This window comes from Terrapene carolina, unplaced genomic scaffold (assembly GCF_002925995.2).
Source record: "Terrapene carolina triunguis isolate 2854851 unplaced genomic scaffold, T_m_triunguis-2.0 Scaffold58, whole genome shotgun sequence".
Taxonomy (NCBI): domain Eukaryota; kingdom Metazoa; phylum Chordata; order Testudines; family Emydidae; genus Terrapene; species Terrapene triunguis.
In genome coordinates, this window is record NW_020664409.1 from 12,970,038 (window position 1) to 12,997,246 (window position 27,209).

The 27,209-nt window shown below is 41.1% G+C and overlaps 1 protein-coding gene across 3 annotated transcripts in view; it reads right to left on the bottom strand.

Moving 5' to 3' along the window:
- The window catches only part of CTDP1 (CTD phosphatase subunit 1), a 171,883-nt gene that overhangs the window by 45,065 nt on the left and 99,609 nt on the right, over positions 1 to 27,209 (bottom strand). For all 3 annotated transcript variants that reach the window (XM_024205115.1, XM_024205113.1, XM_024205114.1), the window contains exon 12: positions 16,074 to 16,252. In XM_024205115.1, coding sequence (XP_024060883.1) covers positions 16,074 to 16,252 — 179 coding nt within the window. The remainder of the gene's footprint in view (positions 1 to 16,073; positions 16,253 to 27,209) is intronic.

Genomic DNA, 27,209 nt, shown 5'->3' on the forward strand with positions numbered 1-27,209 from the left:
CAGCTCTCACTTAGAGTTACCACAGTTTTCTATACTTAGAACAGGAAATAGCTGTGTGAGCAGCTGGCAATAGGGTGACCAGACGTCCCGATTTTATCGGGACTGTCCCGATATTTGCTTGTTTGTCCCGTGTCCCGACCAATGTTAGGTCGGGACACTGGACAAACAAGCAAAGGTTCCGGAGCCCAGAAGGGCTCGCGCCCCCCCCCCCCCGCCTCCCTCCTTCCTCCATTGACTCCCTCTCCCCCCATTGGCTCCCTCCCCAAATCCCCGCCTCTTCCCCAGGCTCGCCATTCCTCCTCCCTCCACAAGCGCTGGAGGGAGGCCCCGGAGACGCAGGGGGAGCGCGGGGCCGGGGTGAGTGAGTGTCCGGCCTGGCCCCGAGCGCAGGCAGGACTCAGTCGGGCGGTACCTGGTGGGAGAGTAGGGGGCGGCCCGCGGGGCCAGGCGGCGGCTGTTCTCCCCACCTGGGCAGCGGGACTCGGGAGCAGCTGCTGCTGCAGCAGCTGCTGCTGCAGCTCCTACTGCCGCGGCCGGAAGAAGCGGCCATGGCGCTCAGCGGCTGCGGCTCTGGCGCCCGGGCCCGAACCACCCGAGCCCGGGCCTGTTGCGGGGACCCAGCAGCGCGCATGCTGCACCCAGTCCCTGGCCAGTCGCGTCTGGGCTGGCTGCCCAGCTGGTGCTATCCCGCAGCGGCCCCGGGGCGAAGACATCGGCAACCCAGCCCTGTTCGTTCCCCTGCAGGACCCGAGCGGGACGGGTGGGCTGGGGCCTGCTGCCCCCACTCCGGGGCCGCCCGCGGGATAGCACCAGCTGGGCAGCCAGCCCAGACGCGACTGGCCAGGGGCTGGGTGCGCGCTGCTGGGTCCCCGCAGCAGGCCCGGGGGGTTCGGGCCCGGGCGCCAGAGCTGCCGAGCGCTATGGCTGCTTCCTCCCCCCGCGGCAGTGGGAGCTGCAGCAGCGGCTGCTCCCAAGTCCCGCTGCCCAGGTGGGGAAAACAGCTGCCCCCTTACTCTCCCTCCAGGTACCGCCCGACTGAGTCCTGCCTGCGCTCGGGGCCAGGCCGGACTCTCACTCACCCCGGCCCCGCGCTCCCCCTGCGTCTCCGGGGCCTCCCTCCAGCGCTTGCGGAGGGAGGAGGAAGGGGAGGGGTGTTGTTTTTTTGCTCTGTCGCCTTTTATTTCTTTTTGCTCCGCCCCTCCTCCCCCCGCGTCCCGATATTTGACCTGGGTGATCTGGTCACCCTAGTTGGCAAACCTATTTAGGGGCATCCACGGCACAAACAAAACCTATACTAGGATATACAATAATTTTATTCTCTCAAGTTAGTGAAAACTTGAATGTACATTTAGAACTATTTAAAAAAATATATAGTCTAATAATTTTAAGGAAATAAAACACAGTTATCTTTTCTGTAACTGGTGTTTGAGATGTGTTGCTCATGTCTATTCCACAATAGGTGCGCATGCTCACCACGTGCACTGCTGTCGGAAGTTTTTCCCCTAGCAGTAATCCTAGGGGAGTGCCCCTAGATACCCCTGAAGTGGCACCTCCATGGCACAGTATAAGGGGCGCTGCGCGCTCCCCCCACCTTCAGTTCCTTCTTGCTAGACAACTCTGACAGAGGGAAAGAAGGGCGGGATGTGCAATAGAGGTTACAGAAAAAGTAACTGTCTTTTCTTTTTCGAGTGATTGCTCATGTGTATTCCACAATAGGTGACTCCAAGCTACATCTGTTGGAGGTGGGTAGGAGTTCACAAATTCTTGGGATGGAGTACAGCCCTGCCGAACCCGGCGCCCTCCCTGGTTTGGGAGACGATTGAATAAAGGGAGGTGAAAGTGTGAACTGAAGACCACGTAGCAGCCCTACAAATGTTCTGGATAGGAGCATAGGCCAAAAAAGCAGCCAATGCGGCCTGCGCCCTAGTCGAGTGTGCCCTCACAATTGATGGCGGGGGCAGGAGGTTGGGGTGCGAGGAGTGTGGCTGGGGATGCAGACTCTGGGGGTGCAGACTCTGGGGTGTGGCTGGGGATGAGGGGTTTGGGTGTAGAAAGGTACTCTGGGCTGGGACTGAGGGGTTTGGGGGGGAGATCAGGGCTGGGGCAGAGGCGTGGAATGAGGGCTCTGGCTGGGGGTGCAGGCTCTGGGGATGAGGGGCTTGGGGTACAGGAGGGTGCTCCAGGCTGAGATCGAGTGGTTCGGAGAGGGGAGGGGAATCACGGCTGGGGCAGGGGTTTGGAGCACGGGAAGGGGTGCAGGCTCCGGGCAGCACTTACCTCAAGCAGCTCCCAGAAGCAGCAGCAGCAGCATGTCCCCCCCTCCCAGCTCCTGCACGGAGGTGTGGCCAGGTGGCTCTGTGTGTTGCCCTATCCGCAGGTGCCACCCCTGCAGTGCTGACTGGCCTCGGTTCCTTGCCAATGGGAGCTACAGAGCCAGCGCTTGGGGCGGGGGCAGTGTGCGGAGCCCCCTGGCTGCCCCTGCATGTAGGAGCCGGAGGGAGAACATGCTGCTGCTTCCGGGAGCCGAGCAGTGCCACGGCAAGCAGGGAACCTGCCTTAGCCCCATTGTGCCACCGACCTGACTTTTAATGGCCTGGTCAGCAGTGCTGACTGGAGCCGCCAGGGTCCCTTTTCGACTGGGCATTCCGGTAAAAAACTGGACACCTGGCAACCCCGGACCAGTGGCCAGGTAACACCTTGCTGACAAACCTTTGCATGTGAGTAATATAAAGAGACCATAGTGGAGAATGAGGGTCAAAATATGTACGTCTTGCTTTGTTTTATTATAAAGTATTATATATTTAAGAATACACTAACGCTATGTCTAAATTGCAGCCAGATATGTGATTAGCAGCTCATGTAGACATACCCACACTAGCTTATATCTAGCTGTCTTGCTAAAAAGAGAAGTGAGGACGTTGTGGTGCAGACTTCAGAGCAGGCTGCAGAAGCAAGTACACACCCAGGAGGGTTAGCCAGGTTTCAGTAGCCTGTGCTAAAGCCTGCAGTGCCGCATCCTCACTTTGATTTTTGACAAACCAGTCAGATGAACGCTAATGCAGGTATGTCTGCTTGAGCTGTTTATCACACCGCTAGCTGAAGTGCTGACAATCCAAAACCAGTTAATACCAAAAGATCACTGCAAAATAATCACACTAGTAATGTGCTTTTGACTTTAAACATAGGGTACAATATATATAAAAATATTTTTAAACAATCCATAGTAGAGAATTATAAAGAAAAATTAACATTTGCAATAAAACTAAAACTAAATAAATTCTGACAATATATGGAACTTTTCACGTGTCCTATTTAAACTGCAAGGTTGATTTACAAGTTACTGATTCATGAACACTAACCTCCAAATTTTCAAAAGCTCCTAAATTACTTAGGTGCTTAAGTCCTACTGAAGATCAACAAGACTTAGGAACCTAAGGTGCTTTTGGAAGTTTTTGCCCTAAATGCTTAACCTTTAAAACATCAGCACTATTTGAACTAATATTAATCTTTAGCTTATCATTCTCATCTCTTTAGAAAGCTACGCTACAGAATTTTGAAGTCCTATGGATTTTGAGGACGTGTGTCTCAATCTGAGAACTGGAGAAAAATTTATGAGGAAAGAAAATCTACTGGTTTGAGTGTTAGAGAAAATTAAAACAAGTTCACAATATTGCTTTCTTTTAACAGCATGTAAAGGGGGGGGGGGGAATAGCTCAGTGGTTTGAGCATTGGCCTGCTAAACCCAGGGTTGTGAGTTCAATCCTTGAGGGGGCCACTTAGGGATCTGGGGCAAAATCAGTACTTGGTCCTGCTAGTGAAGGCAGGGGGCTGGACTCGATGACCTTTCAAGGTCCCTTCCAGTTCTAGGAGATAGGATATCTCCATTAATTTAAGAAAGAGGAGCAGGACTAAAATTCCAACCTTCTAAGGTGAGGTGCTGATTACCTGAAATGCTACTATACTTTGAAGGAAAGAAGTGTAGAATGCTGAAGACAGAAGCTGAAAAACAGGTTTATAAAAAACTTTATGATTCCTTTAAGAAACCTAGTCAGAAGCCACTGGGAGAGACTTTCCATCCTCCCCCATGCTACCCCAAAGAAAAGTAGCACACCAAGAATTTGGAAGGCAACTATTTGCTGAGAATCAGTATAACATCAATTCTGAAATTGCGAGGATGATGCTTGTTCAGCCTTAACTCTTTACTCTTACATCTGCCTTACAAAACTGATATGAAATATTTACCAACTGATGCATCAAATCATTTTCCCATCCTTTACCACAATGAGTGAGGCTGTTGCCTTTTAAAAACGCCTTTTCAGAATCCTACTGCTTCTCAAAACAGGAAAAAAATCAGATTCATGTGAATACTATAACCCTGTATTCAACCAAGTCCTTATTAGTATGTTGACTTAGATTGATGCATTATGCTATTCATATGTCATTCAGATACCTGTATTAGATATCAACCTTTACAACTGTACATACATAACTTTTGCAAAGATTGCACAACTTGTCAGAGGCTTAGGACATGACTACACTACAAACTTTGACTGATGCAAGTTATGTCAGCATAAATCTGCCTCAGTTAGTGTATTGCTTCTGTGTGAGCATGCATGCTTGGCTACTCATGATGGTGCTGCGCTTACTCACCAGGAGTGCTTTTGTTGTTGCAGTGCTACGCAGCATGGGTAGCTACCTCAGTTTGCAACATAGCACCGTCCGCACACTGTCTTTTGGGAAGTTTTGGCAATGCATGGTGGGGGGTACAGAAAAGTCACACAGGGGTTACTAGGAGCAAGGGGTCAAGTTCCTAGCATGCAACTTTATCCATCCCATAATGTCATCCATATCCTATAATTTTTGTGCCTTTTATAAAAATCCTATGAACCTGCACAGACTTCCTTGCTGTCTGGCTTCTCTGACAGAAGCATGAAACCCATGCAGCTCTGCACTACTGAACTGAGCATTGCAAGCACAGGACTCACAATCATCTGGTATTTGCAGAGCCGCACAAAGAAATGAATGAGCACAAAACATGACTATTTCTTGGAGGACAGACTGCTGTGAGATATAGTGAGAAACCATTAAAGGTTGTTGGTGGCATTCAAGGAGCAGCTTTAACTGGAGGAGCACTACTTCTGGGCCTGAGGAAAAAAGCACTCCCTGGTGGGAATCGCATTATAAATGCAGGTCTATGATGAACATTAGCTGCAGAACTTTTGGATGCAAAAGGCCACATTCTTGGATCTGCGTGCCTAGCTCACCTCAGCCCTTCAGTGCAGGGATACCAGAATGAGTGCGGCACTGATAGTGTAGAAGTGAATGGCAATCGCCCCTGCTTGACTGCTGGCACTGCCTGGACTGTGGTGGAGTCTCAAACAGGTCCTGGCTTGCAGAGTAATTGGGCCTCCCAGTTCCATGTCCCCCATCCTCCTTGCTGTTCATGGCAGTGGCCTGTGTCTCAGGCTCCTCAGAGGTATTCAGGGTGGCCTGTGAGGTGGTGGTGGTGGTCTCTGCCAAGTATAGCATGCAGCTTTTTGTAAAAGCAGCACGTCTGTGGCTCGGCACCGATTGACTGCTGGCCTCCCTGGCTCTCTAGTATACCTGCTATAGGTCCTTTGCTTTCATGCGGCACTGCTCCTGATTGCTGTTGTACCCCTTTCTCCTGCATCCCCTGTGCAATCTGCTCATAGATGTCCATGTTTCTATGGCTGGTCCATAGCTGTGCCTGCCCAGCCTCTTCTTCCGACAGGCTCAGGAGATCCAATGTCTCCTGTCTACTCCAGGCTGGAGCTTGTCAGGTGCATTTAGCTAGCATGGTCAGCTGGGCAGTTGCACACAAGGGAGAGCTGCTAGGTGGGCTCACCAAGCTGGGCAATCAGGAAAAGCCATATCAAAAATTCACAGGGTTTTAAAGGGGAGCATGGGAGACTTCTGTTCTCCACAACATGGGCAGTGGAGTTCACAATTGTGATCTGAGTGGTCAGTGTGGGGCGTTTTGGGACAGCTGCTGGAGGACTGTTTGGTCAACATAGGTAACACTCCTATTATGTCAACCTCAGTACATTGACCATAGCTCAGTGCCATTCAGGGAGTTGGTATTACTGCGCTGCCATAACGGGTGCTTACATCAGTGGGAGACAAATTTAAGTGTAGACAAAAGCACAGTGAGGTCAACGCAAGGTGGCTTACAGCAACCTAACTTTGTAGTGTAGACCAGGTCTAACTCATTACTCATACAATAAGTCTAACTACAAATTAAGCTGAAATTAAGCTTTGTTTGTTTGTTTGTTTTTAAAAAAAGGGAATTTTGAAAAATATTCAGAATGAATTTAAAAGCTTACTGTAGGAAACCTTCACATATTTCCAGAAAAATGTCAGCAATTTGAGATTTTATACACTTTCCTCCTACACCCCTTCATTCTCTTCCCGATAGAACTAAAACATTCTAATCTTCACTCCACCAATCACTTAGAGATATCAGTATTTTTAATTAAACCCATATTTCTCATATGCTCAACTTTCTCCTTAAGTTACAGGAAACAAAGAATAGGCTTGAGTGACAAATCTGCTTTGGAGAGTGTAAGAAACTTTGAGAATGTTTTGAATATTTAGAATTTTACAGAACTCTCTTAGCTAAAAAATTTAAACCTCTATTGTTTTAGTTTAAGTAGGGTGAAAGCTTTATTGTATGCTGAATTTCTGAAAAGCACTGAATGTTTTATCACTTGGTAGTGCAGCAGCTTATTAGATATAGAACTGAAGTCTTTGGAGAAAAAAATATCTCCAGCAACTCCAACTCAAGAGTGTGGAAAGCCTTTTTGAAGTTTTAGCTTTACATTTAAAGTTTTATAGATTTATCATATATAGAGAAGATTAAATATACATACATTCTTATACCTTACATTTTATGCATTTGCTCCTAAATCAAGGATGGATATAAAAACAAGGAATGCTTTCTTTCTCTAACAAAATATAGTTAAAGATGCCCAGAGAGAGTATTTCATAGTTGCCCTCTAGCCTTGATTTAGGCAGAAATGATTTTTAAGACTTTGTAAAAGAAAATCTGCTTTCCCCAGCTTTTCTTGTATAAAGGAAATTCTAATTTCTGTAAGGGAAAGTGCCTTGGTACTGGATTGGGTTTTGCTGCTAGCGGTGCTGGTGTTACCTCACAGGTGTCGAAGTCTACAATGGAAACGTAGAACATCTGCTTCCTGAGATGGAAACAACCACAAAGGATTTACCACATACAGCTTTAAAGACTTCTTGTTTTACTTGTTAAGTAAAATATAATTCTAAATCAGTAACCATCTATCAGGGAGCTGGATTATATGTCGCAGCGGGAGAACTCCTCCCATCAGCATAGGTAGGGTCTTCATTGAAGCCATGCAGCTGCACTGCTATAGCAGTTTGTGTGTAGACAAGCCCTTACATGCTTTGATCAGCAGTAAAATAGTTAATGTTGACATATAAATCATCATTAGGCATCTAAGTTAATACTCCACAGAGGTGAATAAGGCAGTACATACCTTCATAGCTACTGTAACAGGCTTTCCACAGACTGAGGCATCAGTTTACACTCATTTAGAGATTAATCGCAGTTTTAATTGCACTGTTAAACAATAGGATACCAACTGGATGTTTTTCTACATTTTCAAATATATGAATTTCAATTAGAACACACAATAAAAGTGTACAGTACTCACTTTATATTTTAATACAAATATTTATACTGTAAAAATGATAAAAGAAATAGTATTTTTTAATTCACCTCATACAAATACTGTAGTGCACTCCTCTGGAATGGTGGTTGAAGCATGAAGGGACATATGAATCTTTAGAGCATCTGGGCATATAAATATCTTGCGATGCCGGCTATAACAACTCTGTGCGAACGCCTGTTTTCACTTTCAGGTGACATTGTAAACAAGAAGCAGGCAGCATTATCTCCTACAAATGTAAAGAAACTTGTTTGTCTGAGCGATTGGCTGAACAAGAAGTAGGACTGAGTGGACTTGTAGGCTTTAAAGTTTTACATTGTTTTATTTTTGAATGCAGTTTTTTTGTACAGAATTCTACATTCGTAAGTTCAACTTTCATAATAAAGAGACTGCACTACAGTACATATATTAGGTGAACTGAAAAATATTTCTTTTGTTTATCTTTTTTTACAGTGCAAATATTTGTAATAAAAATATTAAGTGAGCAGTGTACACTTTGTATTCTGTGTTGTAATTGAAATCAATATACTGGAAAATGTAGAAAACATGCAAAAATATTTAAATGATATTCTATTATTGTTTAACACAGCGATTAATCGGGTGATTAATCGTGATCAATTTTTTTTTTTTAATCACTTGACAGCCCTACTAGAGAGAGACCTCTGAAATGAAAGCTGAGATTTAGAGAACAAGGCTGTGTTTAAAAAAGCACATGGCTTGCCAACCTGGCCCAATTTAAGCCCAGCTGATGCCCAAGTACAGTTAACCCTACATTATATGGTGCAATATATGCTATGGTGATGGCAACTTATGCTTTGGATGGATGGATGCATGGAAGAGATTTAATGGATATTTTGCACACTAGGTAAGATTATATACATGTACAGAAGACATTTAATCAGTTACTGTTTAAGACATTAAATAAATCAAGGAAGTCTGTCTGAATCTATGTCTGCACTGCAAAAATGTGTAGGTTTTTATATCAAGGTATGTATTCCTGATGTAAAATCCTAATGGAGACAAAGCACTGTAATGTTTTTTTTGATATAGCTAACTGAAGTAAACCCCTGGTGCAGGGTGTGGAGTTTACTTCAACTAGCTACCTGTGGACAATGCTACTTGTGCGTTGTCTCCACTAGAATTTTACACTGAGATAACGATCTTCAGATGTGGCAGAATTCGATATTATAAAAAAAATTAATTTAATATCTGTTTATTTTTAAGCATGCTCTATCAATTTAAATTTTCACAGTTGTGCAAAATTAGGGATTTTATTTTGTTCAATTTTTATTCATGTAAATTTTCATGATTATGGGAAATTAAGGAGGGGATTAGATAATTATTTAATGACACTAGATGTTGAGATTCAATAAGCTAAAGCTTTATAACTGTTATAACCATTAACACACCAATTGTCAACATCACATATCATATGCAAAGTAAATATCCTTAACTCAGACTAAGTTCTCAACCAGCATTTTTCTTACTTTGTCAAGCTGTACATTTCAATTATTGATGGAAATTTTCTCTTGTCAATGTGTGTATGCGTGTGTAACTGATGTTTACCAACATTTACCGATAAAAATGTAATCCTTCCAAGCCTAGATATCTTGATGTAAAAAACACACCTTTCACCTTTTAACTTTCTTTGCAGTAAAGACAAAGTCTTATTTTCCTATTTGCCGTAATTGAGTCTAGACCACATTTTGGCAGAACCACTTCCTTTTTCTGTTTCAAAAACTCCTCCAATTTCCACATAAAACAGTTAATGAATAGAAAACTAAGAAAAGTCCAGACCACATAGCTCAATTACAGAATGGTCCAAAACAAAAACAAAAATCAAACAAAAAACTGTAGTGTTAGACTCCAAATTAGGGCAGGATTCTGTGAAACGGAAAAAACAGAAGAATGACTTATAGTCACTAAATTTTAACAGTAATTTTGATACTTTCAAAATCTACTGATGTGTAACACAACATCAATTCAATAAACGTTCTGTCCTTGCAGAGATCCTACAGCATACAAATTTAAAATGTGTACAGGGTATGAGATCTGTAAAATCAAAATATATTGCTGTTTCCACCCCCCACTTGTTACTGTAGACAAGTGTGTTACAGAAATTGCTTGCACTTGAAAAATAAAGCAAAATATTATTATTAACTTAAAATGTAAATGAGGCTCAAATATATCGAATATTTCTTGTTGATACAAGGATATACTATGCAACTGGAGCTGACTAGTCACCCGCTTCTCCTACAGAAGAAAATGCTCATCATTAAATGTATATGAGTCTCTTTAAAAGCTTTTTCATACTAGATGACATTAATCATTACCTACACTTACTGAAACCGTGGTTGGATTTTGATCATTTATAACTACTTATTCAAGAATTATGGCAACAAACTTAATGCATGACATGTTTTTATTACATTAACAAGTACACTTTTGTTATCTCTCAGTTAGTAGAAACAGTTGCTGGACACATCTGGGGCACAATCCAGCTTCCACCAAAGTAAATCACAAAACTCCCATCTACTTAAAAGAGGTGCTTGATCAGATCTGTCTCCAACTTCTCTTTTAAAAATTAGACAGAAAGAAGAATGCAAGCTACAGAGTGCAACAAACATTTATGTACAAAATTCAGTTCAGTTTAAATTGTCTAGCTTTTTAAGGATGATACACATTTGCTGTTTCAACTTATTTGTAATTTCTCATGCAAGTCATAACGTGTCATGGAGCAAATGCAGAATGGTATTATAATGAACAAGTCTTTTCAATGATTGATTTATCTTTTATATAGCATGGAATACAGTCACGTTTCAGCGTATGCAAGCAGGTGATTGTACTTCCAAGTATAAAAAGGCTGGGAGAAAAAGGCCTGCGTTTTATCAAGTTGCAGAAGGAGCTATGATTTTTAAAGGATTCTGTAGCATGTAGCACTGGCTGCACCAATGTACCGTCAGCAAGCCATAATAGAACAGAATGCAAAAAAGTGCTCCTTTTCTATTCTGAAAAGTGACAGTCAACCATTTCTGAAAGCCATTATTTTTCACAGAGGTGCGCCACCACATATTAGAATTTTAGAAATGGTTTTAGGGTAGCTACCAGAGGATGTCCTGAATTTTTCAATTAATGTTGGTATTTCAGCACAATATAATAAACCAAACAATTTTACATTTAAAAGCAAACAGTTAAAGAGGTGTATATGTCATTGTTCTTTATAACTGTATTAGATTCTTTAGCTAGAAAAACCAATATCCAGTCTGACAACTCAGGTCAACATGGCATTCTACAGATTTCAACACTCACAGCATTGAACTGTTATACAAGAGTGCATGCTTTGTAATGCACAGTAACTATTATAGTGGGTCACAGTGCCAGTAACTGAAGCATTGTTGCTATTTCTCCATATATTCTTGGAAAGTATATACATAAAATAAAATACTGTACATTATACTTCAGACCATAACGATGGTACAGCTACCAATGCTACAGTTTTTGTGTGTGCCCCAAATACTACACACGCCCATGTGCAATACTGCAATTTCAGCACCCATGGTATCATGATACAATATATGTTAGTTTTGGTCTGAAGTCCAGTGACAATCTCTTTCCTAAAGTGGACTGATGTCCATTTTTAAGCTAACATCTCTAAAGCTCATCTTTCAGGTTTTTATGGTCAACGTGTGGTCCAGAGCTCTATAATATTCTGTGACCATCCTCGTTTTTTAAAGCACTGCGACCTGCAGAGACTTCAGGTCCCAGTATGCAATAATACTCCATAAGTAACCAGATCTACAGACTCCTTCCACATTAAAGATAAGGGCAGTACTAATCAATACTTCATGTAAATATAATCTTCAGGCATCTGGCAAGTTGCTGATGTAGCCCACAGTTGAATGAACTTTGAGAACACGTTATAGACATTTACTACATTACCTGCTGGCTGAAAAAAAAAATATATCAATGCACTGGTTTATATCCATTAGGAAATTTCTATTTGGTCCTGTCAAACGATTACAGCTATAAATTACTAAAATAATATTTTGAAATTAAATCATTTATGCCATAAAATAATTTAAACTTCAACCATATTGCTATAGATAATGCAGATATCTGTATTAAGCAGTCATTTTACTGTTTTTTAGTTGTAACAGGAAATTATGACCGCTGATTTACTCAAAAATATTTACAGTGGAACACAATATCTATTTTATCATAAGTGATAAAAAACTAATATATTCAGGCAATTATCATATCTACGTTTTCCAATTTTAATTAAAAAACAAAATTGCTAGTTCTATTCCCAGGCTGAGTCATTCTTGCTAATTGGAAAAATTTTATACACAATCTTGAATTTTGTTAATTAGTGGTACTAAGTTTGTCTATGCCATAATCTTTATCTTTGTGGGACTTGCATGTGTCTGGGCAGTGCTTCAGTGATCAGCAGTAAAGCCCTCTACTGTTGCAATTGGTCTGCAGTAACAGACAGTTAACTACTATCTTCACCTATAATTAAGATTTACAGATGGAAGTCTATCAAATTAAATGTCCTCTCCAAGAACACCTGGACTAGTAAAAATCAGTGCATCATGATATGTTTTCCAGTAGCCTATTTATTAGCCTTTGACCATGAATGTTTGGGTTAGCGATTTTCCCTTGTGGGGAGAGAAGTTACTTCACAGCCCTTACAAAAACGTTCACAGACAACCCTACACCTATTCTAGTTTCTAGGTCATATTTGCTTCTGCAGTGAAGGGAGTACCTAAGTAATAAAAACAATAGTGGCCAGGTTTATCTATAATCCTTTACTGCAGAAAACCCAAGTCAATTACAGATTTACTTGTTCTCCACCTCTTTATGCAAGAAACACAAACAAAGAATCACTTAAAACAACTCCATTTCTCTACAACTCTGGTTATTTTACCACTCTTTTTCAGAACCTGTGATCTCTGGTGAAACATTGAATATTGTTAGGACAAATTAATGAAACATGCCATTTAACTTTTCAAGTGACTCAAGGTGGGATTTTCAAAAATGCTCAGCACTGACCTAACTCTCTGCTCTCACTAAAGTCAAAGTGGAGTTTTAACACAGATTTTGATGAGAACACAGCCTATGAGGAGCACTTTTGAAAATCCTATCCTTAGTTGTCAAAGTACAGTGACTAATTTTGGGGGTTTGTTAGAGGAGTGGGTGGATGAGATTCTGTGGCCTGTGTTGAACAGGAGGTTAGACTAGATGATCATAATGGTCCCTTCTGACCTTAAAGTCTATGAGCCTATTAAAAAAAAAAATTAACTCTGTTTCAGAAAGGGCTGCTGTGGCCTGTGTGCAGGGGGTTAACTGTTAAAGTCGGTTAACGGTAAGCCTAATGCTTACCGGTTAACTGGTTAACCATTTAACCTTTTACATCCCTAGTTTCAGACCCATTTTGCCTAACACTATTTTCCTTTTTCCAGCTGTAACACTGAGCCAGCACAGGTTAAACAATTAGCAAGCTGTGTAACCTGGAAGCAACCCTTAAGGATGTATCAAAAGGGTATTACCATGGTAAACAGGGCCATTCCTTCTAGATAGTTATCAAATCTATGTTAAGTAGATTAGAATCTTTAACATGTCTGCCTGTATTGTTAGAGAATCAAAGGGTGGATGCTAAGTGTATTTGTATTTACCTATATCATGTTAGAAGTAGCTTGTAGATGCTAATTCCATTTCATGTCTTAATGGCATTATATTATGCATGCAGATGGTTCAGTTAACTTTAAGATCAAAGATGTGAGATACTGTAGGAACTAATAATTTTATTTACATTGTCTTCAGCTTATCTGTGCTATAATGAAATAGTTTGAATGGCTAATTGCTTATATGAATGAATGCAGCTAGTTACCTGTGTATGCATAGAAAATAGAAGATGAACTTCAAAGCAACAATATACACTACCTATTCTTCATCTGAGGAAGGGCTGGTCTGCTGTCAAGAGGCTTATCAGCTTGCTAGAAGACTATAAAGAAGCAGCCCTAGGGCTGATCCTTTTCATCTCAGGTCTTCTTAAACTTTGAGAAGGAAGGTCTAAGCCACAAGACTGAGGTCTCCAGGTTTACTCTGGATTTACACTGGAATTCTCATGGAAGAATTTGAACAAACTCTACACCTAGACTGACTATTGGACTATAACCTTTTACAATGATTCCAGAAAGACTTTTACAAATCAGCAGCCTCACCAACTCTGCTATGAGACTGACCTAAGGCCTTTACACATATCTGTATGTATCTTATCTTTTTAACCACAGCAACTCTCGTCTTTCTTTTTTTTTTTATTAAAACCTTTAGTTTTAGTTACTAAAGGACTGGTATCAGTGTGATTATTGGGTAAGATCTGAGATTCATATTGACCTGAGGATCAGTGTCAGGTCCTTTGGGACTGGTGGACATAACATATGGTGAATCTGGTTTTCAGTAACTACTCACCATATTAGACTTGGCTGCCTAGGTGTGATCAAGGACTGGGATGCTTAAAAGGGACTGTATTTTTGTGTCTTGGTAACCAGTATGGTATTACAGAAGCTGTTTAGTTACTGGCTTCGTGAATCTAATTATAGAATAAACCACCAATTTTAGGGATTGTCTGCCCTATTCCTTGCAGTTTGCCCAAGTAAGCATTTTCAGTGTAGCCCTTCCAGATACCCGGTCACACCAACTTACTTGATGAATTTAAGTGATCATACATACAAGATTAAGTGCAAGAACCAGGATAGCAAATCCTATATAGGTTTTCTATATAGCTTCTCAACAGTGACTAACCCACAGCACCCTGGCTGTCCCAGCGGTGGCGCTCCTCATAAGCATCAACCATGTCATACCATATGTTGGTTGTCGGATACACAGTCTTGTGCCACTAAAATACCAGTGAATTCACTTATGCCTAATTCACATATGACTGTAGGACACAACGTACAGAAGCCTACCGCTACCATTTAAACCCCAGACTGAGATGCTTCAGTCAATTACAGTAAACTCACTCTGTATAGAAAGATTTCTGAGTTATGATAAAAAATAATTTTTTTAACAGGTGATTTAGACAATCAAAAGTTGATAGCTTTAAAATTTACATTTCTCTTCCATTACAGAGAAATGTATTTGCCTCTCATAAGACAGCTCCAGACTTAAGTTATTGAACTGGGATTTAAGAAATCTAAGTTCTTATAAATGTAATCATCTAAATGGAGCCCCAAAGGAAAGCAGAGGGAAGGCATAATGAGCATCCTCACGTCACATTTGATTCTTTACCATTTGGTGGTAGATGGATACTGAACCTATCAGTTGGAATTTTAAGACAATAAAGGGTCTCATCTTGAAAGTAATACTTTATTTGTTTCTATATAGCTGCAGACTTGGAAAAATTAAGTTTTAGTGGACTTCAAATGTAAGGCTATTCAACCTTGTTAGCATTCCTTTATTGTGCTTACGATTCAATGCTAACTCTGGTTTTAATATAAAATTGGTTGATAGTTATACTTTCAGTGTTCCCTCTAATTTTTTCCATTCGTGTGTGGAATGAATTTTGTTATGTGTACCATATCGTGGTAATGTGCAGATGTACGCCACCAGTAGAAATCAAAAATCTAGATATAATATATATATTTTTAAAAAGTTACCATAGGGATAATTACTCCAGCCAGGACAGGTTAAGCATTTTAGAACTCATTACTCAAAAAATTAAATTTAAGTGTAAGAGAGAAATAAAAATTATGAAACTAATAGACGAGTCAAAAAACTAAAATAATACACTTTGAAAGTAGTATCAAGAAGTAACAACAACAATAATACAAGTATGTACTGGGAGGTGACAGAGAGAGAGACAGATAGACTTGCCCCTTTAAGTACGCTGCCCTTTTAAGTAGATAAGCTCGTTCAGACAGCAGCAGCTGCCAGCGAGCTTCCTCCGTCCTGAGCCCTGTGGTGTTCCCCCCAGCTCTGTGGAGATGGGGTACAGAGGCGGGTGGATGGGGACACCCTGACATCAGCACCACCTCTCCCTCTCTGCACAGCAAGCAGGAGGCTCCTGGGAGCAGCTCCAAAGCAGAGGGCAGGAGCAGCATGGCAGTGAGGGGAGGGACACCTGAAGTGCACAGCACTTGATAGCCTCCTGGGCAGCCGCCCAGCTTAGAGGGAACTTCAGTCACAATGGCTGGGGAGGAACTTGTGCTTATTTCTTATGAACATTTTCTGTAGAAGACTCCAACTCTTTGTTTTTAAGAAGACTGTATATAAAGCATAAGTGAATCCCATTTTAAATATTTTGTTGAATTTCTGATATAAAAAACATTCTTACATTTGAAGAACTCATACCTGGGTACACTGCCTGTTAAGCTCCTTTCACTTGATGATGAGGATGATGATCCAGGCCTCTCTTCTATTTTCATTCCTAGCGATTCTGTTGCACTACTCTGTGGTTTCTCTCCCTCCTCTTCCGTCTTCTTTTTCTCACTGTCACTATCATCACTGCCTTCTCCTAAGATGTCATCAACCTGCCAATTGGTCAAAAGTCAGTGTGAGTTATTAATTATATCACTCTCTCACACAGTTACTAGACTTGTAACTTGTAATTATCCATTTTAAAATGTCTTATAAACTGCTTTCTTGCTCTTTTTGCTTAAAAAATATGAAGTTCAGTGTCTGTTTCCACAATAATATTGACAACATTTTTATGTGGATTAAACTAAGCTTATATTCATGCAAGTATGATACATACTAAGCTACAGAAACCACCACCACCAATACAATTCCATTTTAATGGCTTTTAAAATAATGTATAGGAATACTATAGAAACAGCCATGAAGCCATATTATTGGTTAGGGCAAACTCTTTAGAAATTAAAGGGACAAACTTTGCACCACAACAATGTACAGCTGGTCATTTGTTCAAAAACATATATTGAAATATGTCTTCGGTTAATAAGAATTTTTATTTTTTCAGGCACTCCTATTTAAAAACTTAATTTTAGCAAAACGTTTTTTCCAAATGATACTGTATGACAGGAACTGAAGATACAGAAGACACTGTTATAATCAGATTCTGTCTACTTGCTTGCCATTTAAGAAGGCAAGTCTATCAAAACATTTATACATTTAATTAAATAGCAGTTTGTCTTTTGCTTCTAAGAAGTTAGCATGGATTTTATGCTAGTCTAAAATACCGTTATTCATTCTAGGTTTGCAGCTGCAGAAATAAACATTAAAACAAAACAAACCCATGTGCTGTGTTGAGATGCCTCACGAGGTTCCATACTTTTAAAAATAAGCATTTGAACTACAGGTGGGGAAGGAGTAAGAAGGTGTAGGTGGTGCTGCCACACACTAACTTCTCAATGTGAATGGTAGTGGGCAATGAGAAGGGAAGCAGGACTGTTGGGTTCTTTGGGACAAGTGACTGCAACTATGCTGAACCTTAAATTTTCTTCAAAAAGCAACATGTCCTGGCAGCAGTGAAAAAGGAGGTGGGTTAAGACCCCAGATCCCCCAGCCTATCAATGGCCTAACCATTTTCATTGCTCAAATCCATAGCATGCTAATATTTTTCGGCCTACCAGGGTGGTCTTATTCCCGTGACTGACCCAGGCCACAACCTGCTGCAGAGCTACTGTAGGAGGCAAATGCCAGGCCTCAAAGAAATGCCTGGATCTTTCTAATCCCCCTTCTCTGGTTAAGACAGGGTGATGGCAAATTCAAAGGAAAAGGGGAATACCCTAACTCCTGTGAGGTTAGGATAACCAACACTCCTGTAATGTTTTGGTGACCAGCGAGAGGTCTCACTGCCTCCCTATAACCCCGGGTGCCTTTCACACTCTCCTGCTGTGTCTCTCAACATAAACACCAACAGACAAGCATGTGGTTCCTTGAGTGTCTCTGTGCTGTGCAGTCCTGGTTCAGCAGTCTGACCCCAGAAGCCTACCTGCAACATCTCAGGCCCAGCCTCATCTCCACCAGCAAGTTACTACTTGCAAGGTGACCCCAACACAGCTCCAATCTCAAATTTTCCCAAAAATGTCTGCCCTGAAGTGTCCCACTCCCTCCTGGAACATTCAGGGAAGTAAAGTGGTTCATTGGTCCTTTAAAGAGACAAAAGCACAGCTTATTACTTTAATGAGAGTTAATCAGGATTAAACAAAGACTGTGAATGTCTATCCAACTACAGAAGCAGTTTCTCCTCCCTTGGTGTTCACACCTCAACTGCTAGCAGAGCACCTCACCCTCCCTGACTGAACTAACCTCGTTATCGCCATACTGATTTATACCTGCCTCTGGAGATTTCCATTACTTGCATCTGAAGAAGTGAGGTTCTTATCCACGAAAGCTTATGCTCCCAATACTTCTGTTAGTCTTAAAGGTGCCACAGGACCCTCTGTTGCTTTTTTACAGATTCAGACTAACACGGCTACCCCTCTGATACCTGACAGCAGTGGGTTGGTTTAGATTAAAAGTAAAGCAAGTTTATTAACAGAAGAGAAAGGATTATGTGATACCAAGTAAGAGAAATAAAGGTAGAGACAGTTATAAACAAATAAAAGTGAAAAAACATCTAAAAGCCTGAAACTTAATCTAGCAAAATACAGTCTTTGTTCAAGATGGTGTCTCTCACCCTCATCTTTTTTCCAGCTTTTTACTGGCTGGCCTGACCAGGACCCATCACATAGATCAAATTGCTTGGTTTGTCTCCTGAAGGTGAAGGATAACTTAGGGGGTGGTTTCCCCTCTCTTTATAGATCTCTTTGAAATGTATTTTTCTGAAGGATACCACCAGATAAAGTTCCCTAATGCATGTTGAGTAAATGATCCATAAGGTTTGGAGGATAAGGCTCCATACTGGTTCCTCCCCCGCTGGTGGCTGCTACTATGGAAATTATCTATTCCTGCTATAGCCTCTAATATAAATGAATAACCCATGGAATTTGGCCACAACTAGTTTGAGGTCGTGGCCACTTTCCTTTGTTTGTCGAAAACCTGTTTATCAATGCCCCTTTACACGCATGCCTGGTTTAAATACCTTTTAGTCATGGACTTTAAAGCCTAGTATCAATGAGTATCCATAATTTCACATACAGCATTGTTACATATATCGTACAATGATATTATGACCCTTGTGTTAATTTTCAAATGGTATCTCACTAGGCATATTTTGTACGAATATCATTGCAGTAATTTGCATCCGAAGAAGTGAGGTTTTTACTCACGAAAGCTCATGCCCAAATAAATCTGTTAGTCTTTAAGGTGCCACCAGACTCCTTGTTGTTATTGCAGTAATGTGTAGGGTGTGAATACCGGGGTAACTAGGGTCATAACCCCCTCCCTGAAATAGTTTGTCTCCACTGTGGGAGAGTATCACCCATGCTGCCACAAGCAGCTGCCAAAGTAGCAATAATATAAACTGAAGACAAATAAATTATACCATGTGCCCACATGCACACCACTGCTTTAAGGTCTGAAAATATGCACGTAAGACAAACTGCACAATTGCTCCCAAGTTGCAATATGCCTGTTCTCAAAGGCTATGAATGCCCCCACCTCCTTACCCTGACAAAAATGCCTTTGTACATGCAGAGTGACAAAATATGTATACCTCATGAATCCCAAAGAGGAAGGCCAGGGATTTTGCAGCAGTGGACGGTGGATCAAAAGAGGGCCACTTGCTGCTGATGCTTGAAAGAAATGCTGGGAATTAACTAGTTAGAGCCTCGAAGAGCAGTCCTAGGTCATTTTTGTTCTCCAATCATACTAATTTTAGCCCAAAAATCAATTTAATGTCTTTCAAATGAGGTTGCTTCTGCCACATTGCATTCTAACTCATAGCTCTTTGGCATTTTTACAAAAACAACAGAAAAGGGAATCAAAATTTCTGAAGTCTGAAAATGCTGACACGCAAGATTAAAAAACACCCACTGACTCTTGGATCTGGTGTACTTTTAAAAATAGTTTTTATGCCTGACCATTTGGAAAAATACCACATACACGCATTTTTCCCAATTATGCCATTTAAAGATTTTTTTTTAAAAAAATAAGGGAGATTACAGTACAGTCTATTCTAGGTCACATGGATAACACTCATTTTTATGTGGAGCTCTATGAGAAATTTAGGACAGGAGTAACCATGATACAAAACAGCATATTACTAATGTAAATCAGCTCTGTTATATTCAATCCCTCTGATTTGGGCCATACATGCTAACCACAACTGAATGTGGTGACTCTTTGCATAGGCAGCAGGGGGGAAAAAAAGGGGGGGACAGGACTCCTTCAAGCTCCCTACTGCATTTGGGTTACAAACGAGGGGAAAAGGGAATGGAGTTACCTGAGTGGACAGTAAATAGCTGGACCAGAGAGGGACAGTGACCCATCATGTGCACTGGGGGAAGAGAAAGGTATTTATACCCCTGCTATCCAGAAGAAACTCTCTCTCTCTCTGATCAGTAGCACCCACCCTCCCATCCATAGATCAGAACAGAATCAGGTTTTTATTATCTACTATGGGCATATGCTAGTCACCTTTTTTTTTGGGTGGGGAGCATGCCAAATTGGCTGAGGTGGGGTGGGGTTGTTTGCCTTCCCCACAGCAAGTTGGGGAGGTAAAGAGGTTAGATCAAGATGTCACAACTCAGTAGGTGGCAGGTGTCCCCTGTGCAGGTACATGTTCACAGAGAGGATACAGTTCTCTTGACAAACGGGTGTTGGAAGTGGATTTACAGGATGGCATCCCATATGGAAGATGGAAAAAGGGGGGCTGGAGCTCCTAATATCCAGTACAGCATGGAGACACACATCCCTTCTAATCTCGCTTAACCCTCATATGATGGGAGGCCGGCAGGTCGCAGCAATGGTCTGGGTCAGGGGCGTGCACAGGAATAAAAATTTGGCCGCTTTTGGAGGGGCACTTTGTGTCCCACACAGCCGGAGGACCTGGTTCTCCCCAGATAGCCCCAGGGCCAGTGGAGCTGGCTCTCTCCCTTCCCCCCCCACAGGCAGAGGAGCTCACTCTCTCCTGGCAGCTGGAGGAGCTGGATCCAGGGCTAGAGGAGCTGTCATCTCCTGCCCTCTCCCAGAGGAGCTCACTCTCCCAGCCCCGGAGGAGTTCTGTGCCCCTGCTGACTGGGGGTGGGTGGGCTGGCTGTACCCCTGCTTGCTCACCTTGCACATGCTCCTGGTCTGGATGGGACCAGGATGGGAAGGGTAAGAGCTGATGGCAGCTCTCCCACATAGGTGAAAACAATTGTGGAAAGAATGACAACGTGCACTCTAGAATTTATTGTTGGTATTCCCAGATATGTTGAGTGACTAAAGTTGCAGCCTAATTAAATGACATCCATTGCCTCTTGTCTTTCATCCTTTGTGGCCAGGACAAGGAATCTCCCTACAGGATAATTTCTCTTGCAAGTCCCAAAGAGGAGGTGTGAAATCTTAAGATCAAATACTACCAGATGATACACTGCATGGAGCACGCTTCCTGTTTTATTTTGCTTATTTTAAGTATGGCTGGTGTCACTTCAGAAGTGTGTGTCAGTGGGAAGATAAACGAAAGCCATTGTGATCTTCCTAAAGTAATTTTAATAGTAATGGATATATTATAAATACCTAAATGCAATAGCTAGAAGAAAAAACAGGCTGCAGTTCTTGAAAATATATAGACTCAGGTAGTAACACACTTTTCCTTCTGAGATCTCTGACCAGATGTGTGAGGCAGAGGAGAGGATGAAGACTGTAGCTGGGAGTAATGAGCAGAATATCATGCAGTGAAACCAGCATGCTTACCTCCCACTCCTCTCCTGCAGAACCAGAGAAGTGCCTGCCTCCGTTTCCCAGAGGAAGCAAAAAAGGACAAGTTTCTCTCTCTCTCTCACACACACACACACACACCCCCCGGCCCACATTTCAGAGGAGAGAAATCTATTGAAGAGGCCAGGTTAGAAGGAAGAAGGGAGAGGAAAAGAGAAGGGTCTTGAGAGACTCAGGACCCTGTTTGATTGCCCCTCCTGGCAGGTTGTACAGATAGGACAGAGAGGATGAATGTAGAGGCAGATCACAAGGTTCACGCAGATTTGTAAGAGGGACCTCTGTGGAGCAGTTTCACTGACCTCTTTAGGAGCCCTCCCTCCCCCACACCATCTGTGGTCTTCAGAGGGAAAGGAAGTGCTTCTTCCCAGTGCCCTGCCTAAAAGAGGAGTATTGGAGGACCCAGATGCTCCATACTTCCCCACATTACAAATACCAGACAGTCACTGGTGTTTCAGAGAGCAGCTGCATATGCTACTTTCTGCTGCTGCTTCTCCCCAGCTTATGTTGCCAGGAACAGAAGGAGTCTCAGAAGGCGTAAGAGAAGAGGAATAGTGACAGCCTCACAACAATCTAAAAGTAAAGACCACACCTATTTTTGGAATTAGTAAAATCATTTAAAATGCGTGACAAATGATGCCAGCTACCATTCAACTTTAAACATGTGCAATAAGGCTACTGCATTCATTGTATAATGTAATAGAACAGGATAGTAGCCCACATTATCCTATCCTTTTGTAGAGCGACTTTTACACAAAGTGAAATTTTACAGGTTAACTAGTGTACATTAATTAACCCTGTTTTGTACAGACCCTTTTGTTGACACTTATGCTGTAATATCTTTGCATTGAAAGATTTTGTTTACCAAGGCCCATCTCATCTTGCTAACAAAACCTGTAAAAGAGCCATAATGCATATTTTCAGCACCTAAACGAGACCTCACACACCAGTAATGTCTTTATTACAACATTTGGCAGAAACTGTGTTATGTAGGAATTGACATGTCAGATCAGTCCATGGGGTCATCTAGTCCAGCATGCTGTCTCCTAACATTGGAAAGTACCACATAAAAAGATGATGATTAAGGGTATAGGGAAAAAAAAAAATGAAAAGATTGGAATAGAGAGCAAACAAATTAGATGGGATGTTAGATGGGGTGGGATCTGAGTTACTACAGAGAATTATTTCCTGGGTGCTGGCTGGTGAGTCTTGCCCACATGCTCAGGGTTTAACTGATTGCCATATTTGGGGTCGGGAAGGAATTTTCCTTCAGGGCAGATTGGCAGAGGCCCTGGGGGTTTTTCGCTTTCCTCTGCAGCGTGGAGCATGGGTCACTTGCTGGAGGATTCTCTGCGCCTTGAAGTCTTTTAAACCATGATTTGAGGACTTTAATAGCTCAGACATAGGCTAGGGGTTTGTTACAGGAGTGGGTGGGTGATATTCTGTGGCCTGCGTTGTGCAGGAGGTCAGACTAGATGATCATAATGGTCCCTTCTGACCTTAAAGTCTATGAGTCTATGAGAAAGGACAAGATGAAAAGTAGACAAAATAATAAATGGCATACATAAGGGAAATCAGGACTTTCTATTCTCCTTGTCTCACAACACAAAAACAACAGCACATTCAACAGAACTGAAAGATAGCAAATTCAAAACTGATAAAAGGAAATGCGATTTCCCACAATGCATAATTACACTATGGAACTCATTGCCACAGGATGTCACTGAGGCCAAAAACTTAGAAAGATTCAAAAAGAGATTATGCATTTATGTGGATAACCAGGATATCTAGTCAGAATAGTAAATATGAAGAAAAGAGCTCTGGAAAGGTTTACTTAAAAAAACCTCAATTATGTACCTCTACTAGCTTAGTAAGATTTAAAAAACACATTAAATGAATATGACTAGTTAGGAAAATTACAAGAGCCATCCACTTCCCTCTTGTTTAAAGTGAAACTGACCATTAGCTTGGCTAAGGGATAAACTATCTGACAATATACCATTGCATAAATAGGGAGAGAGAGTGTATTTTAACATCTTCCTCAGAAATATCCAGCATTGGCCATTGGTCTGACTGATCAAGATAGTTCTGTTTTAATACAGTGATTCTTATGTTCATGATACAGCAAACAAGGAACTAATGAGATGAATCTCTCAGAAAATTGATTTTATTAATGTTTTCCTAACAAAACTGCCTCAGTGGATTCTTTCAAAACCAAAAGAGCTAATGTACCATGACAATCTAAAGAAAGATACCTAATAGACAGAAGTCTGGTACAGTACTAAATATACATTACATATCTGAATGAGGTATTAGAATTTAAATTTTCTTATGACAAACAGATGGCACATGGTACAAAACTAACTCACTCACTTTGCAAAATTATGTATAATATTTTATGTCCTTCCTGAACGCTTAAGTTTAGTTTTCAGATAAAAACCTTTTAGCTGAAAGCAATACAACTACAAACTACAGAATTGATTACTACAGCAGTTAAAATTTTGCAAGGCTACAGAGAAATATATCACTGCTCCGATGGCTATGGAGATGTATTTTATAAACGCTAAGTGATATGGTTAATGAAGTGAAGTTATTGTATACTGTGTTATAGGACTTTCCTGTATGAATATATTGATCTAGCTTAATAGGGGGCTGTGAGAAAAGTAGGAAAACATCACAAGAGCTACAGGTAAGCAGCCTCCCAGAAAACATTGGGGGCTACAGGTAGAAGTGACACAGTTGTTCTGCAATGCTGGGAACCAACAGGCCAGTTAAAAAGCCAGTGTCAGGAAGTGAAGTGGGTGTCAATTTTCAGGAGCCATCCAGGGAACAGGCTGATACAGAGAGTCTCTCTGTGCAGAAGTCTAAAGAAGTTGGGGCCTTCCCCGAATCCGGGGACTAGTAAGCCTTAGGGAAGGCAGGCATCTGTCTAGACTTGTTTATTGCTTTAGGATCTGTTCTCTCTGAAATGCTTTTGTTCTAAATAAATAATACTTGGCTTTAAGAAGTCTGTTTGGTTACTGGATATCATTGATATTACTTCTGGTGGGCACAGAACTTCAGAGTCTTAGCTTAGGTCTGATTTGCTGAAATAATCACTGTTAGTACCAGGGGACTACTGACCAGAGGCTGGTCAGAGTAGGAGAATTGTGTTTCCACTCTAAGAAAAAGCTGAAGGCTTGAGGCCTGAGACCTAATGGGGATGCTCTTAATGAAACCAGGAGGACCAGAGGTGCAGTTAGCTTAACAACTGCTATAGGTTTTCATAGCAATTACCTTCCTTAGCTTTAGAAAAATACTTATTTAGTTCACAAGAACTAAAGGGATACTTACTATCATTTAAGTATGCTCCAAGTTGATGAAATGCTGGGTGCAGCTAGTTTTAAAATAAACAAGGGAGGAGGACCAACTACCGTATCTTGTTTTAGCCAAGGCTAAGAAAGGGGTGACACTCAAACAGTCCAAAACCCTTTTTTGCTAAGATAACAACGGTCTGTGTGACATAACTTATTTGTTGCACTGTATAAAAGAGGCAGACTTGCTAGGAGTATTTATAAGATCCTATCTGATCATGCAGGAGCAAGTCAGGATGAGTGTGTTGTATCTCTTGGACAGAGTATCTCCATCTGTGAGTATTTTAATCAAATGCTTATGAATTCTTTTTACTATATGGATTTATTGTTTATTACTTAGGTTTTTAGACATGTTTAGAGCAATTATATAAATATCATTTGGACTTTGGATTTAATAAAGGAATTTGTGGTTAAATTAATGTCTGGCAGTACCTTGTATTCACAGAAATTAATAATTCCAACTGCAGCAAATTTACAGGATTTTTTGGGGGGGATATCTTTACAGCACATATAGGCTCATCGTGTTGCTTTGCATCTTCTGGAAAGCAATGACTTGATATTCACTGAAGTTCTAGCAACATAAATATAAATCACTTGATTTAAGGAACAGATACTGTATAATCAGACTTTTAGAAATAAAGGTTTAAAAGTCATTCGCTGCTCCTACTATTTAATGAAAAAAGTGCTTAAAAATTCAGTTTGTACAGAACTGAGAAATGAGGTAGAATCATAGGGCAAATATAGCAGAGAACAGTTTGCTTTGATACTTCATTTCTCTCACATGGCAGCTATTAATACACAAAACTTTAACTGAATGCATGACCTCTCAATATGGGTAGCATTTCCCTATTAATTCTTTCCTGAGATTACAGAAATCTCTTGCATTGGTTTCACAAGAAAGCCTAGTCTGTTCATCTCTCCTCAAAAAGGATATAGTGGAACTGGGAAAAATTCAGAGAAGGGCAATGATGATTAAGGTTAAGGAACAGCTTCCATACGAGGAGAGACCAAAAAGATCAGGGCTGTTCAGCTTAGAAGAGAGACCGTGAAGGGGTGATATTATAGAAGTCTATGAAAATCATGAGTGGTGTGGAAAAAGTGGAGAGAGAAAGTGTTATTTCCCACAATACAAAAACCAGAGGTCAAGCAATGAAATGAATAATTATTGCAAACAAGAGGTAATACTTTTTCACACAATGCACGATTAACCTGTGTAACTCATTCCTGGAGGATGTTCTGAAGGCCAAAAGTATAATTGGGTTAAAAAAAGAACTAGGTAAGTTCATGGAGTACAGGTCCATCACTGGCTATTAGCCAAAATGATCTGGCTAAACCTCTGACTGCCAGAAGACAGGAGGGGAAGACTGGGGTTGTTCTCTCAAAAAAATTGCCTTCTTCTGTACACTCTCCCTGAAGCTCTGGTAGTGACCACTGCTAGAGAGAGAATACTGGGCCAGATATTGGGCTGACCTAGCATGGTAGTTCTTATGTACTACAAAACTGATGTATTTCTGCAGCTGACCTGCTGCTGAATGCAAGTGCAGCCAAGGACAAACTGCATTTTAGCATAAAGCCTATTAAGTTTTAACCACACTTTGTGACAAGGTGCTGAATGAGATTTATCTTTGGCTATACGTGCGGTTAAACCATGTTTAACACTCATTCATCTGTATCTGTTGATGGCAATGGGCTATTATTTTTTTTTTTTTGCAGTGCAGAAAAGCCCAGTGTATCAACTCCAAAATGATGCATGAACAATATCAAATGCCTCTAAGACGCCTTAGAAACTGAATATTGCAGTACAGAGAACAGAGACATAAAATTGCATAGCTATGTATACCATAATGTACACCAGACTTTTTTGCAGTATGCCTAAGTATATCGAGAACATCCCTGAATAAGTGTCCTACTCAAGTTGGTGGTAAGAATCAAGTGCTATCCAGCAATGAGGTTAACTTTTAGATTTAAAAAAAACTTTACAAAATCTCTAATTTTTTCCCCTTTGCTAACTCAACTACATTTTGAGGATGATCCATTGTTTAATAAACATTACATGCTCTATTGCAGGACCAACAGCTGTTAGAGAAAGCAAGAAAAAAAATACCTACCCCAAAAGTGCATTTTGGGACTTGATTACTTTCTAAATTGTAGGATAAAGTGCCCAAGTTTGTAAATATATTATGTACATTTCATAAAACTGCTCTAAGAATGTCTAAGTCTATACACCATAGACATAGAACATAGGACTGAGAAGTAAGGCATCTTATGTACTTATCTTGCTCCAATCACCACAGTATCTGATCACTCCACA